The 16395-nt window shown below is 43.6% G+C and overlaps 1 protein-coding gene across 11 annotated transcripts in view; it reads right to left on the bottom strand.

Annotated features, from left to right (window-relative positions):
- The window catches only part of LOC116946270 (ankyrin repeat and fibronectin type-III domain-containing protein 1-like), a 264496-nt gene that overhangs the window by 244513 nt on the left and 3588 nt on the right, over nt 1-16395 (bottom strand). For 10 of the 11 annotated variants that reach the window (XM_076069931.1, XM_076069932.1, XM_076069935.1 and 7 more), the window contains one exon: nt 3518-3585. In XM_076069931.1, the coding sequence (XP_075926046.1) occupies nt 3518-3555 (38 nt within the window). In that variant the 5' untranslated portion in view covers nt 3556-3585. Of the gene's footprint in view, nt 1-431; nt 521-3517; nt 3586-16395 lie in introns of those variants that run through there. The other variant, XM_076069939.1, reaches the window with a different exon arrangement.

Here is a 16395-nt window from a genome sequence, read left to right as displayed (position 1 = left end):
GAACGAGACCATCACATCCTCTGCATGTGCGAAATCCTGGCAAACTACGATGCCAACGTAAATTGTTTTTTATATTTGGTATCAGTGCCAACCACCCTCGAATGTAATACGTTCAACAATTCAGCCACACAAAGTGCTGTAATAATCCATGGAAGAGTTTCACTGAAAACGCAAATTAATTGGAACAGGAACTTGTAAAATGCAGAAAATGTGTAAAGGCAATTGTGCACTTGGCACGCCTGACGATTCAAGCAGTCGGCTGCCAATGTTTTAACTGGTGGCTCAGCGGTAGAGTGAGTGGCCTACAACCGGAAGGTTATAGGTTCAAATCCTAGTTGGGGTTTGATTCTGCCCATAATCCTTCTGGAACCGATAAAATATATAACACATTGTAGGGAAGTCAACAGTGGTCGTCATATGGATGAACTCACCCCCACCATCAGAATGGAATTTTCACCACTTGGCTCAGGGATGAACACCAATGCCTCAATGCTCATTGGAGCAGGAAACCACTTTGACCCTTCAAAAGCAAAAAATATGTTTAAAAATTCAAATAGTATGGTGCGATTAAGTTCGAACAGCATTATGTGGTAAAAGAGTTTTAAAATTCGCAGCCTGTCACTGAAAGCAGTAGGGTTGGAAAATATGCATATGGGTATTAAGGTGTTCAAATTTCACAGCGTTTAATTTATATGTGCATAAATTGTCGAAGTACACATACACTATGTAACGACCAGCTTTGGTGATGCCTTTTGTACCTCGTCGCCCTCTCCCCAGCCACGTACACACGGAGACACTGTGTACACAAGGGCCATCACTCGCTTGTGCCACTGCTGGCAGAAGGGCCTCCACGTGAGGACGTTCTGGAGAGCCCCTCTAGAGAGCAGTCAGTCTCCTTGTCCATGCTAGCCAGATGTTTTGTCAAAGGTGGGAGTACCCACACTTTACTCCACCACACGTGACCTGACGACCGACTAACTCTGGTGGACCCATTTATACTTCTGGGCGGACAGACGCAGAGTGTATTGAATTAACTTGCAACGAAGTTTCAACTGCAGCGCTGGGATATCGAACTGGAGACTTCTAGATTTTAAGTTCAGTATGCTGACCATTCTACCATGGCCAGCAACCTATCTGAAAAAAAAGTATTGATGATGAAATCACGCCATCTTTCAATATATTAATGCAATACTAGCATGAGGAGGTGTTTTTTTTTCTTATAAAATATTATTCGGTCACCCATCAATAGACGTCTCTTGTGAGCCAGACACGACAACAACAAAAACACTGCTCAACATATTTGCGTTCCAAGGCAGGTCAGATACCCTCCCAAACACAAACAAGTATTTTTAAAGGATATTTGTGTTGATGTTAGCGTTCTTGCTCATCAATGTCCAGTTTCTGCTTTTGGTGCTCAAGTTAAAATCAGAATGGCAAACATCTTTTCAATTCCTCGACAGAGCAGTCGTGTCAAAGTTATTATTGACAGACAGGCTCAACATTGCTCATTCACCTGGGAATAAGAACATGAAGTCACTGGAACATTATACTTTGGCAATATATCTTAAATTAATTTAAACCAAGGTATCCGTTTATGACTACAGTGTCCATTTATACGAAGTCACCATTTGCTGTAAGACTTGTTATCTTAATCATACGAATCAGCCACCGTTTATCCACCGCTTGATTCCATTCAAGGCCACTCAAATCCATCGCCAGCTATCACAGTCTCTCAATGTTATCGATCCACAGAGCTGCAGCACACAAGATGACCGCAGTGCTCCATCTCCGCACCAGACGACCCTCTCGGACGCGTACCCTCCTTTGGCTGCCACTCCATTGCTAGTCTTGACCTTCGGCCGTCACTTTGAAAGTGACACGTCCTACTACTAACCGCCCACTGACTGTTTAAGCCAACAAGAAATCTCTACCCTGCCGATTGTATCTCACCCCAGGTGTCCCCTGCTTTGGCATCCCGGGGTAATTGCACACAAAACGGACGCGCCTTCTCCACGTTTCTGTGCACACTTTTAACTTTTTGTTATATTATTTTCCACGTCCATGTTTCCCACGCATCTATCGCAGGAGGTAATGTACCATTAGTATTTGTTGGCTACGTATGGTGCGAAATAAGTTCATACATATGTACATACAAACACGTTCTGCATTATGCACATTTGTACGCCGCATTCATTGTTAAGTTCAACTTTCCAAAAGAACCCCATCCTGCTTGTCATCAATTTGATGTCGGTCCACCTTCAGTAACTTTCCCCATGTACTTATTCTTTGATGTGTTTTACAGCTCTGTGTCCCTCCGATATATCTTAAATAGTTGATAATTTATTTATGACTTTTGCTCTCTCCGTTAAATGAAAGAAGTACACAGAGGTTGCTCGAGGAAAGTAAAAAAATAAAGTTATTCGCAGTTCACGTGAAGAATGTCTCCCAAAAATTAGATTCGAGAAATAAATGCGTATAGATAAATATAGAAAATCCTAAATTTCTCATATTTGCTAATGACAATGCTATTATAGCAACCGATAGAAAATTTACTACAGAACTCCTCTTATTCACGCAGATATGGGGGGGGGGGGGGGTACCTTTGTGGATGATATGAACCATGCGTTATGCCTGTTTATACTCCACTTGGCCATGACAAACAGCACGTATAATAGGACGTCTATCGCCAATGAATTATGGGATTTTTGTTGGAGTAAATCACATATACTAGGATTAATAAGGGCACAAATACATCGATTTGCCACCAATTATTTTCGTGCCGCAGACAACAAGGTAGCAGATGTGTGTGTACAGGTCGTGATTGAAGAGCTTAACAACTTAAAAAAAAGCTGCAAAGTTTGGCTCCAGATAATTACGAGTAAAAATAAAAGTCATACAACATTGTTCACTTGTTGAAATGCATAATGTGCCAGGCTTAAGCACTCCTTAAACATTTTCCAGGTGGCTGGGTATGCCAAGGGGTGGCATGTGAGCAGTCAGCACATCCATAGAAAGGAGCTATGCTGATGCGGTGTGCCGGGTGCAGAAATATTTTCTGGGTCGCTAATCCCCAAAGAGACCCAGCTGATATTAACCCCTCACGTTCACTTTCTGTCAATGGAATATTGCACATGAACGTTTCACAGATGGATGGGTGTGTGCATGTTGAACTTACTTTGCACTGTACGATGATGGATGTAGCATATTACTGCATAATTTTTTATTATTTAATATTAAACGAAGAAAATATGTCGCTTTAATAGTAAAATAGTCAGTACACTTAAATGTAGATGTTTTAATTGAATACACATTAACATTAGTTTGCATAACATATTTCATTTGAATGTAATACAATGTACATATAAATAGGTTAATTTCAGATTTTAACAGTTCCTCGAGTTTAACAAATCCCTTCCGTATGAGGGAGTCACTAGCCAGTTATGTACTTTATAAATCATCTTTGCCACAATAATAATGAAACAATATTTAAAAAAAAAATCACAATCAGAACACTTACCCGGGACAGCATCGTTGGCAACTCAAGCAATTCCCCATCAGATGCGTAGTCTATTAGCAAAAACGGACCTGAAAAAGAAATATAATTCAATCAAAGTTGGCTATAACACAGAGTCCACATTGGTTCTAGGTGCACGTAATAATACATGGGTGAATATACAATTGCCTATGGCAGCCAATGAGCATAATAGCACAGCATCCCCCTTCTTTACCTTCGTGATGAGGCTCTCTGTAGTGTTTAATGGACACACATTTCCATGATTTACGATTCATATGCAACTAGGCACCTCCTCACCACTGGAAAGAATCATGCATCTCATTAACCGGAGGAATGACCAGCATCTGCTCCGCTGTTTTTGTGCGCTCTGACCACAACACAATTTTTCCAGTCCATGGCAAAAAGCTTCTGATACGGTAAATAATGTATGAACTGATAGCCAACAATTGTACGCTGTGTTGAGTGTCCCTGTTCTTAATGTTTCCTGGCAGCAGATGTCCATGTCATTAATATTTCCTTCATAAATGAATGATAAAAACACCTCACCACCTTTTGTTTAACAATGCCTGATAAAAAATAAGCCCCTCCTATATCAAGAAGGCTACCACTTCATGCAATGACAGAATGAGGAAAACAACCAAACACGTTAGCCCAATTTTTTTTTTCTAAAGCAGTTTTTTAAAAATACTTTTGCACTTCTACACCATTGGCAATGAGTTTTAATCACAACAGCTAATAATTTAGTACATTTGGTATTTGCGTCATTCGTATAGTGCAAGCCTATCACGAAGGCGCCTACAGTATGTGTCACCGACAAAGTCTGCGATATAGTCATAGTCAGACGTGTACTCCAAATTGAGTAATTTGAAGGTATTTTTTTTAAACATATGTATTTGGACAATGACGCCCGGCACACATTAGCCGACTCTTTTCGAACGACATAATGGGATCTTTATTGTCCACTGTGAAGCAGAATAATATTTCATGGTTAATACGCCTTCAGTATTAACCAAGGTGTCCGGCCGGGTTTGAATCACAAACGTCTGCAACAAGGGGCGTTTGATAAAAAAAAATGACAAAAGAGTGATGTACGGGTGTCGAACTTCTTTCGCACCGTAGGTAGGCCAACCGTGGTAACTGTAGGTGCGGGGGTCAAGACAAACTAAACACAAAAAGCAGTTCTAAAGAGATGAAAGAGATGCACAGCAAAGAGAGAGAGATACACAGTCAGCATATATCATCCAAACTCCCCTCTTGTCTCCGTATATCACCAAAGTTCGTGTTGCTCCTATTAATGTAAACTTTGTTTCTCAAATCCAGCTTGACGACAGAATGTCACCTTGTCCGACTCCCATTCCAATATGCATATTGATACTTTGTTCGTGGTAGTACGGCTGGTCAATTTTCGTAAACATTTTGCCGTTTCTAAATATTTCTTACTTGCGCCTTTTTGAGATCCTGAATGACTGGATCTATTTCCAAGTCAAATTCCCTTTCACAGTCTATCGAGGTCGAAGCACAATGGTAGCTGCAATTCATTGGTCTTTTCCATAATTTGATTAACATTACGTGTCATCGCGTACATTCAGTCAGTCATCGGCCTCCTGGCTCTCCAGACCAAAATATTACGATTTGCAAATGTTAGTGTTGGATTCTTCTTGATGTATCATCAGTATTAGTATAATTATTATTCATGTTACAACAGTTTTGAGTTGGAGGTGGCCAGTTGGCTCAGCGGTCAGGCGCATCGAGCCAGCGGCACCACCACCATTGATATCCCGGGATTGAATCTGGGCAGCCTAACATGGTTTAACTGGGTTCCCAGCACGGCAAAGAAGGCACGTTATCCAAAAACAGCCTCACAATTATTCGTAGGCAAAACACACACGTCTGCATTTATGGGTTTATATATAGTATGTGTAGAATAAACACATATATGCAATACCAAAACCCGCCATTCGCCACTTAGTGATGGTGACGTCACCACGGCACCTGTGCCAGACCAGGTGCACTTTGAGGCCACGTGAAGTGTTGAAGGCTTGCTAACAGGAGGTCTCGGGACAGACCCAGATGCCATGGGTTGGCTGACTGAGATGACTGATAGATGCACCACCTGTGCCCCCTACTGTGCCAACTTTTGCATTTTAGCCGCCCGGCGCTCACTCGATGTTGTGAGGGTAGCTCATCCGCCCTCCATTGTTGTTGGAGGGCGACTGCTTCCAACTGCCCAGTAGCATCCTTCACGAGCCTCCTCCACAGAGGCCTATATTGACACCGCTAGTACCAGTCGTGGGAAAATCCACTCAGCTCCACATCCTCCCGTACCGCATCACTCCATCTCTTCTCCAACCCATATCGTGGCCGTTTAGCCCCCTTTATGGAACCAAACAAAAGCTGTTTTGGCATACGGTGGCTGGGCATTAAGGGCTACATGACCCAGCCAACGCAGCCTTGCCTGCCAGAGCAGCTCACTGATGGGAATGTCTCCAGATCGTTCAGGGATTTGTAAGCTGCTCACACAATCCAGCCTGGTTAAACCCAGGATGGATCGTAGACATGCCAGCCTGAATGTTTCTAACCGGCACAGATGTTCCATCAGAGGGGTCCACGTTTCACAAGCACAGAGAAGGGAGGGCATGACTGTGGCTGAGAAGACCCAAAGCTTCGTGCGGAGTGACATACAGCATTGCGCAGCCGATGAAAATATAATGCCACCTGACTGATTCGGAGCGAGACCTCTGCTGTCACAACTGCTTCATCACTAATGTGTAGCTGAGGGGGTGGAGTGTTTGGTGGTACAAAACACCCAGGTAGGTGCTTGCTTTTGGTGGGGCTGATGGTAAGACCCCACGCGGTACACTCCAGGTTCAGCAGCAGTGCCTCCAACTCATCCTCCGAGTGAGCAGAAATCACCAGATCATCAGCATACATAACATGCTTGACCAATAGGGAACCATCCCTCGACAGCACCTGGGCATCGATCAGCCTCCCGTTGTATCTGTACCAGATGGAAATTCCTCCGGTACAGCCATAAAAGGCTTCACATACTACGTGGTCGAAAAAGATGTGAAATAATGTTGGAGCCAGAGGACATACTTGTTGCACCCCAAGGTGAACAGGGAATGGCTCCGACTCCCGGCTACGTAGATTTACCCGGGCCTGCCCACCATCATGAAGGCCCTTAATGATAATGAGCAGTCAGGGACTCTGAAAGCACTTAGAACTTCCCAGAGCCCTGGCCTGTTGATGGTACAATAGGCCTTGACCAGGTCAATAAAGCAGAGATGTAGGTCGTATTGGGATTCCCTACACCTCTGCTATAGCAGACGGACAGAGAATATGGCATCTGTGCAGGTCTGAAACCATATTGGGGCTCCGCAAACCTCTCCTCAGCGTGCCTGGCCAGGCGATGTTGAATAATCCTTGCCAGGACCTTTCCCGGCACACTGAAGAGTGAGATGCCCCTGTGGTTGTTACAGTTTGTGTGGTCCCCCTTCTTAAAGAGGGGGCCCACTAGGGCATCCTACCAATCCTGTGGAACCCGTCCAGTGGTCCAGACTGTTGTTATGATGTCATGTAGGGCAGTCTGTGCACAAATGCCACCCTCCCTCAGCATTTCGCTTGGGAGATCATCTCTGCCTGATGCCTTTCCTGGTCTCAGACTCTAGATTTCCTCTTTTGTACTTCCTCGACCAGATGGCACCTCAGCCAGCTACTCACAGGGAGTGGCTTCTTCCAATATTTGAGACACCGTAGCCTCATCAGGGTCATCCACACTTTGTCTCAATGTTTTTTATGCCTAGGGATTTCTCCTCCCCCAGGACTTCACAGAAATACTCAACAAATCTGCAAATCTGTTCCTGGGGGTCGGAGAATGGATCACCGTTTTTTCCCCTAATGATGGTAATAGGTGTGGTATTGCAGGTTACTTTTTTGATGGAGTTAAATAGTGATTTGTGATCGCGGGCCATTGAGGCAGACTCCATCTCCTCAGCAACCCACGACCACCACCCATTCTTGCAGCACTTCACGGCTCTCCGAACCTCCGAGCGAAGGCTGCGGTAAGCCTCCTCATTCTCTGATGTGGGATGCTTTAGACGATGAGAGTGGGCCTGTCGCTTTTTCAGCCAGCCTGAACACCTCCTCTGTCAGCCAGGGTATCTAGGGAGGTCTGGACCGTGTACCCAAAGCAGCCATGGCAGCTGCTTGAGCCACAGTCCTAAACCTTGCCCATTTCCCCTCGACATCTGGAGGAGTGAGGGACGATGCCAACCCCAGCCGCAAGCGATGATTAAATTCTCGCTTGCAACTTTCATCAGCTAGCTGAGACCAGGCCACATTGGGTTTGAATGGGGTCCTGGTTGTACACCCACCACCGGAGTGGAAGAATGGCAGGCACATCTTACAGATGACAAGGTGATGGTCAGTGGGCAGATCAGCTCCACGGTAGGTCCTGGTGTCAAGGACATGGGCCCGCATCCGCTGTTCCGTCACTACGTAGTTCAGCATATGTTCTTGCTTGGACCCGGCATGCATCCATGATGTTGTGTTGATGCGCCGATGTCGGAACAGCGTGTTGGTAATTACAAGCCTATGGGCTGCACAAAAATCTAGCAGCCTCCTACCTTCGTTATTGAGCTGATCTGGCCAATGCCTTCCAATCACTCCAGACCAGGTGCCAGCATCATTTACCAACTCGGGCATTGAAGTAGCCCAACAGGATGACTCTATCCCGAGGGGCCATTTTAGCTAGCACCTGTGACAGGAGGTCATAGAAGCCATTGGACTCATTGGCCTTGCCTGCATCCCTCCACGGATGTTCATCTTTGGTGGGGGTATAATTAACCACGACCACCACTCCTCGCCTCCGGTTGATGGGAAGGCTTATTTTGTTCAGAAGAAAAGCCACTCCCTGTTGTTTGGTAGTCTCCTGCCCCGAGTAGAGGACTATCCAATCCTCATGTTGGCAGGAGCCAGAGCCGGTCCACCGGACCCTCCTGAATACCACAGAGATCCAGGCGGTACCAGTCCAGCTCCCGACAGAGGAATGGCAGCCTCTACTCCGCAGTGAGCATTCGAATATTCCACGTGGCCATCAGTAGTGTTTTTTTTGTTGTTTCGGGAGTAGCCGAGGGTAATGATTCAATCTCCTGGCTCTGCCAAATGGGGTTTAGCCAGAAGTCGTCATAGACACCTGTCCCCCTGGGGCCTCCGGGACAAGCTTATTAATTAGATATTTTATACGTGGTTTTGTGGTAATTAATTGAAGGTGGAGGGGTTACCAGTCCTTCGCACCCGTCCAGAGCCCCCACATTTCACCGCTGTGGTGGTTACAAACGCCATGAGGAGAATGGTCAATCTAAATTGGCCCTCCCCCAATGGCACTGCCCACCACAGCGTTGCCATCCGGCATCACGAGGGAGGTAGAAGGTTGTTTTTGCCGGACTACACACACACACGCATACACAGCCTGCTGCACCACAAATACAACACCTGTGTCGCACCGTATGCAATCCACACATAGACACACATACAGTCTGAACTTACATGTATCTATATGTGTGTTTGTGTATTGTGTACAAAACCACATGCGAAAAACACGTACGTTTTTACCGTACGTAGCCGGCCGCGCTAATCGGAGGTGCGACGTATAATAATTACACATAATACATGAACACAAATGCATACGCTGTTTGCATATACTATAGAATAGAGCTTTATTGCACAGACGCTGCTACGGCGTGTGATGGTTAGCACACAGGACTTGCCTTCCAGAATGTTCCATTCAATATGCATGTTGTGTTCACCCCACCCCGTCACCTCTGTCCACTCAGCAGTAAAAATGAGTTCGCCAGTTAGTCTATCGTCCAGGGGACTTGTTGTGGGGTAATGTGTTGTAATTCCCACCTCAACCAAAGGCATCTGGTCAGCGTGGAAGAGTAGGCCAATTACCACTTTTTAGAGGGTGCTCCCTCTAGTGGGGGGCACTTTCGTCAGCAGTGGCGTGAGCAAGCAATTGTAGGGCAGCGCTTTTACCTTTACTTATCATGGTACAATTAGATAAAGGTTCAAACCTCCTGTGGTTTTTAAATGTCATTAAGCCACCCTCTTCTGCACGCACCCCTGGCAGATGACAGCCCCTGTTGATGTAGCTTGTAGCAACGTAAACAACTGGGACTTTGTTTTTATTTAAAGCTTTCGTGACTGCAGAGATTAATATTCTTGGTTCTTTCGGTAAAGTCACGTAGAAGGGAAACAATAAAGTAATAAATAAAAACATTTTTTATATTTTTATTACTTTATTGTTTCCCTTCTACGTGACTTTACCGAAAGAACCAAGAATATAACTGGGACTTTGTTTTATTGTTGCTTTATCTGTTGAGATTAGACAAACCGCACTGTCATATCTTTCCATCCATCTGCTCCATGTAGAAAGGTCCCGTGAGCTTTTTTTTTCCGTGTAAACCTAATAAGCATGTATATGCTGTATACAATGTATGCAAAAATGTTGACTGAAAACATCCACTTTATATTCCAGAACAATAACTGATTAAAGAGTGTGCATTGACACAATGTGATAATCATTATACCACGGCAGCATCCCACGTATAAAGATAAGGCTTCAAATGTGGTATCATTATCCTAAAAAAATATCTATGTGTGTTTACTATGTGCATAATGTTTCAACTGCAGTGTTTCATATTATCTACGCATGCCATCAAATTATTTGACGTATATTTATGTATATCTAACAACAGCAGCACATAAATACTTAAATTATGAATAATAAGACTGTTCGCAATGCGCACAATTTCACAAACAGACGGAAACCATCCCACAGTCGCATGAAGCGTGGATGTTGAGGAACCTGATGTCCATAATGAAACAATGACAAAGCTTTCGTCACGCACTCTAACCCTTAACACCTACGTCTGACACATCGTCTTGTTTCTCTATTAGACATGACGTGCGGTGATGAAGTGATGCGATTCATATACAAGTATATATATAGTAGTGACACGATAATTTTGACCCTCACGCCAATCTTCACATTCTGGTTGGAACGGTGTAAATGTGTCTCCCAATAACAAGCGCTACCCTTGACCTGATGATCTGATGTAGAGCAGGAACGCGTCCTCTGGTGATGAAATGAATGTATGTATGCTTTCTGATAGGTTTCCTCTGTTCCACGCTGAGCAAAGTAATATCACTGCTCAATACCCTCGGGTGAAGGGGCATTCTTAAGTTTGCATTATTTATTCATGGGAAAGATTCCTTAGAAAAGGCCTGTTCCTGGTCTTTTATGGACATTATTTAATTGATGAGATCAAATGTAATTGGTTCGTTTTTTTTAATTCATGCAGAATTTCTAAAACAACAATTTAGCCACAGTGCTCTATTTGAATCACTGATGCTATAAACGTACACTATAAAATGTTCCATTGGTTATACACATGCTCGAGCTGGAGAACCCACAATTAAGGCTTAACACGTAGGCCTTTCGCGACCAATATCATCCATGAGAGTTTTTTTTGGGGTTAGATCACGTAAATATATGTGTCATTAAACCCCGCCACCACCCGACACAGCCAACTAAGGGTTGTCACGTAAACAGAACATGCCAATTCGTCACTAGTACAGCACACCGGTGTGTTGGAGAGCCAAGCCACAACATTTACAATCTGAGAACGACGTTTCGCCAGTAATTACAACTAGCTTCATCAGGCGACAGCTTCATCAGGCGATGAAGCTAGTTGCAATTACTGACGAAACGTCGTACTCAGGTTGTAAATGTTGTGGATTTGCTCGCCAACACACCGGTGTGCTGTACTAGTGACGAAATGGCACGTTCTGTTCACGTGACAACCCTTACTAGTTGGCTGTGTCGGGTGGTGGCGGGTTTTAACGACACATTTATATATTTACGCGATCTAACCCAACAAAAAAAAAAACCTCCATTATGGAAGGTAGGCTAACACTGACACATATTCATATTGATGCCTATTCCAAATTCTTAAACCCTAAACCAAACAGCAAATATATAACATTCATTACCAAAATAAGCCTGATTTATTAAACATTAATAAAAGCTAAAACTGTTTTCTTAGAAATAATTAAAACATTTTGGAAGAGAAAATTATGCATTGCTGTTTAGACTGGAATACACAGCACTTCATGCAAATGAGGGTATATTAAATGTACGTTATTTAAATTAAATTTCCTCTAATTACATGGCCTGATAACGTATCTGAGCCACAAGAGGGCACTAACAGCTAAGTATTTGCAAAGGTTACGTCAAAAAAATCAGAAGCAACTTACAGAAACGGTTTAATAAAATACACGATGAAAATGAAGTCAGTAACAGTATAATAAATATGGATAGATCGTGATGTGGTTACAGTTCTCAGCTCACAATTGGAGGGTTGCAAGTGTATTTCCTGTTCAAGGGTCCGTTCAGCCTACGGTTGCCACCTCTGTGGCTAAATGAAAAATTATATATAATGGGAAGAAGAATATCTCACAATATCAGGAGAGAACTACATGTAGCTGCATTGTCTTCACCAATGTATTATTACTCAACTGGCAAAAACTGCAGTTCTAAGTGTCCTGGGAAAACTTACAGGTTTGCCAGGGCAGCTGCCTCAAAAATAAACACGCACAAAAGGACAATCCTGGGCAAACCAGGACAACCAGAAACTCCACTTCAGCCGAGATCCAAGGTCAGTAAAATCTGTCGCACTTTGTTGGAAACCTACAGTGGTCATTCTACGGATGTACCGACCCGTCTTATTGGAAAGTGGAAATTTTCAACACTGCGTCAGAGCCTCCAATGCAGACAGACACAGGGACACCTCGCTCGTTCGTCTGGTTAGTGGCCCAGAGCATGGACGGATGTCAAAAATGGACGAATGTCAAAGCAGAGCCTTCATTTAGCCATTCTGATTCAGTTTGACTATGTCAAGCTTATCTTGCGAATTGAGAACCTCATAGATTCTTTTAGCTTTACCATCATCCCCCTTTTGGACCGATTGTGAATATTAAAGCACAAAAATAAGTATTTTACAGTAATCGCAAAAATAAGCAGTGTGAATATTGTACACGTGTTTTATAAAATCACGAAAATAACTATGAACACCCTAGTATTATACTGTTATCACAAAATAACTATAAATTGTTTACAGTATAATCACAGAAATGAGTACAGTATTCAGAGGAATAAACACAAATATAAGAGACTAGCTTATTTGCCCATCCTAGGACGGAAGCTGTAATATTTACCAAATTTTTAAGCAGAGTATAATTGTATCTTGTGTAAATTTAATTGGCAGTGAATCTTGCACGAAACTGTCATAAAACACCTCACTTTACGTCACTGTAGCACTGTATATAACTGACCTTGAATTTGTTCAAATTCAGTGCTCTGATACAATATTCTATTCTACTTTCGGTCGTTGGGGTTGAAATAAATTGGAATTCGATACAATATCTGGAAAATCACCGAGAAATGTTCTATTTTACCATAATGTACCTTTTGCCTCAAGTGGTGAAGAAATAAAGACACCAAATCCACTTTGTTGCTGCGTATAATTATTCATTAGATTAACTTTCAATAAAGAAACGTCAAACTTAAAGCGTATTTGCGGGACATTTTTTTTTTATTTCCGCTCGACCGTCTTCTGAGCGAGTGTAAAAATCCACCCGCTCATGAATATTAATGACGTGGGGGGGGAGGGGGTGTGGCATGTGGAGTGACGTCACGAGCGTTACACACAGACATTCTTGGCTCATTAGAGTAGCAATGCTCACCGAACGACTTCTATTCAAAGACTGAACGAAAAAGATGGCGCGTGGCGCGAACGTCGTGGAAGGTTTGCGATGAAATCGGACGAGAGAGGAAAAACGCGTGGACGGAATTTGAAATGTGGTGATAATTAAAAACGGCCGAAAGAGCGAAGCGACGAAAGTCAAGTGGACGAAAGTCAAGGTATCGCTGTAAGCATTGCCCTATTCTTGCGCGAGCAGGGAGATAATTACCTCTGTTTTGCAGATGGCAAGATAGCTTCTCAGAAAAGTGTTATATTGAGCTTTAGAAATAATACATTTTTCCGTATTAGAAATAAATGCAACACGTACTATATATTATATATGAAAGCACACGTAGAGTCAGTCATTTGTAATCATCAGTGGTTGTAAGCAGAGATGCTAACTAGCACTTGTATTTTTAAACGCTTGCTTTTAAACCACATTTCCACCATGCAATGCTTTATGCAATTCTCCACAGTTGTGTCAGGTTTATGGTTTAATGTGGTGTTAATTGCTCTGCCAGCCAGCAGAATGACCTCCCAGAGCATCTGCTTTCAGCATCGAGAGGTGTTGTGCTCGCTCCGTATAGATTCGTGGTTCCCAATGGCCAGCCCAGGAGTCAAGGCTACAGCTTCCAGCATTTACCAACCAACAAGCATACGCAAAAGTATGCAACCTAATTCATGCGGCAATATACAACCAGCGTTTAATTTGAATAATGCCTCTAATTTACGGTGTTGATCCCTTATAGAACAAGGTAAAACATATGGAATTGTAAACGCATTCAAGGCACATCAATAATAACGCGCGCATGTTATGCACACACGTGTGCTAACGGGTGCATGGCGAGCATCTGGTTTCACACCAACGCTAGCCAGCCCACGCATAAGGCAACGTCGGGCTCTGCCTCGTGACACATTCAATCGAGCTGTCCCAGAGTGTCCATCCATAAGTCACCCACTAACCCCGACATTTGAACCTCCCAGAATTGCACTTGCACTGCCAAAACATTATTACTTTCCCGAGCAGCACTCCAAAGAAAAAAAAAACGCTCATTGAAATATTACACCCTCCCGATTACTTATAAATTGTGAAATAAAAAAAAACGCTGTGGCCCATATTAATACCACAACAACTGCAAAAGTTTAATGTTATTCATCAATAGCATGTTCTATTCACTTGCTGGATTAAGGTCTCCCCACTCCATCACCATCCATTATAGTCCTGTGATGTCACAATCCATCTCACCCCTGTGCGCGAGCTGATCTCATTGATCCATCTCCGTGGTGGTCATCCTCCTGTGCGTGTTTTCCCCTCTGGCTTCATTCTGTCACCAATCTCTTCCGTCGGACATTATGCCTTCGCGCGGTGCGTCTTGCACAAGCCCACCTACTTTTTGAACAGTCAAGGTGAGGCATCTCGCGTTCATGTAGTCTCTGATCCACGTGTTCCTGTCTCTCAGTTTAATTATCTGATGCACGTGTTCCTCTGCCTGTCTCCAAGTTCAATTCCGAGCATGTACAGTGAGGGAAAAAAGTATTTGATCCCCTGCTGATTTTGTACGTTTGCCCACTGACGAAGAAATGATGAGTCTATAATTTTAATGGTAGGTTTATTTGAACAGTGAGAGACAGAATAACAACAAGAACATCCAGAAAAACGCATGTCAAAAATGTTATAAATTGATTTGAATTTTAATGAGGGAAATAAGTATTTGACCCCTCTGCAAAACATGACTTAGTACTTGGTGGCAACACCCTTGTTGGCAATCAGAGGTCAGACGTTTCTTGTAGTTGGCCACCAGGTTTGCACACATCTCAGGAGGGATTTTGTCCCACTCCTCTTTGCAGATCTTCTCCAAGTCATTAAGGTTTCGAGGCTGACGTTTGGCAACTCGAACCTTCAGCTCCCTCCACAGATTTTCTATGGGATTAAGGTCTGGAGACTGGCTAGGCCACTCCAGGACCTTAATGTGCTTCTTCTTGAGCCACTCCTTTGTTGCCTTGGCCGTGTGTTTTGGGTCATTGTCATGCTGGAATACCCATCCACGACCCATTTTCAATGCCCTGGCTGAGGGAAGGAGGTTCTCACCCAAGATTTGACAGTACATGGCCCCGTCCATCGTCCCTTTGATGCGGTGAAGTTGTCCTGTCCCCTTAGCAGAAAAACACCCCCAAAGCATGTTTCCACCTCCATGTTTGACGGTGGGGATGGTGTTCTTGGGATCATAGGCAGCATTCCTCCTCCTCCAAACACGGCGAGTTGAGTTGATGCCAAAGAGCTCCAGTTTGGTCTCATCTGACCACAACACTTTCACCCAGTTGTCCTCTGAATCATTCAGATGTTCATTGGCAAACTTCAGACGGGCATGTATATGTGCTTTCTTGAGCAGGGGGACCTTGCGGGCACTGCAGGATTTCAGTCCTTCATGGCGTAGTGTGTTACCAATTGTTTTCTTGGTGACTATGGTCCCAGCTGCCTTGAGCTCATTGACAAGATCCTCCCGTGTAGTTCTGGGCTGATTCCTCACCGTTCTCATGATCATTGCAACTCCACGAGGTGAAATCTTGCATGGAGCCTCAGGCCGAGGGAGATTGACAGTTCTTTTGTGTTTCTTCCATTTGCGAATAATCGCACCAACTGTTGTCACCTTCTCACCAAGCTGCTTGGCAATGGTCTTGTAGCCCATTCCAGCCTTGTGTAGGTCTACAATCTTGTCCCTGACATCCTTGGAGAGCTCTTTGGTCTTGGCCATGGTGGAGAGTTTGGAATCTGATTGATTGATTACTTCTGTGGACAGGTGTCTTTTATACAGGTAACAAGCTGAGATTAGGAGCACTCCCTTTAAGAGTGTGCTCCTAATCTCAGCTCTTTACCTGTATAAAAGACACCTGGGAGCCAGAAATCTTTCTGATTGAGAGGGGGTCAAATACTTATTTCCCTCATTAAAATGCAAATCAATTTATAACATTTTTGACATGCGTTTTTCTGGATTTTTGTTGTTGTTATTCTGTCTCTCACTGTTCAAATAACCCTACCATTACAATTATAGAGTGATCATTTCTTTGTCAGTTGTC

This window comes from Petromyzon marinus, chromosome 26, assembly GCF_048934315.1.
Source record: "Petromyzon marinus isolate PM22_M1 ecotype Great Lakes invasive population chromosome 26, UKy_Petmar_22M1.pri1.0, whole genome shotgun sequence".
NCBI lineage: Eukaryota > Metazoa > Chordata > Hyperoartia > Petromyzontiformes > Petromyzontidae > Petromyzon > Petromyzon marinus.
Note: the sequence above shows the minus strand (reverse complement) of the source record. Positions and strands in the feature narration are given on the sequence as shown.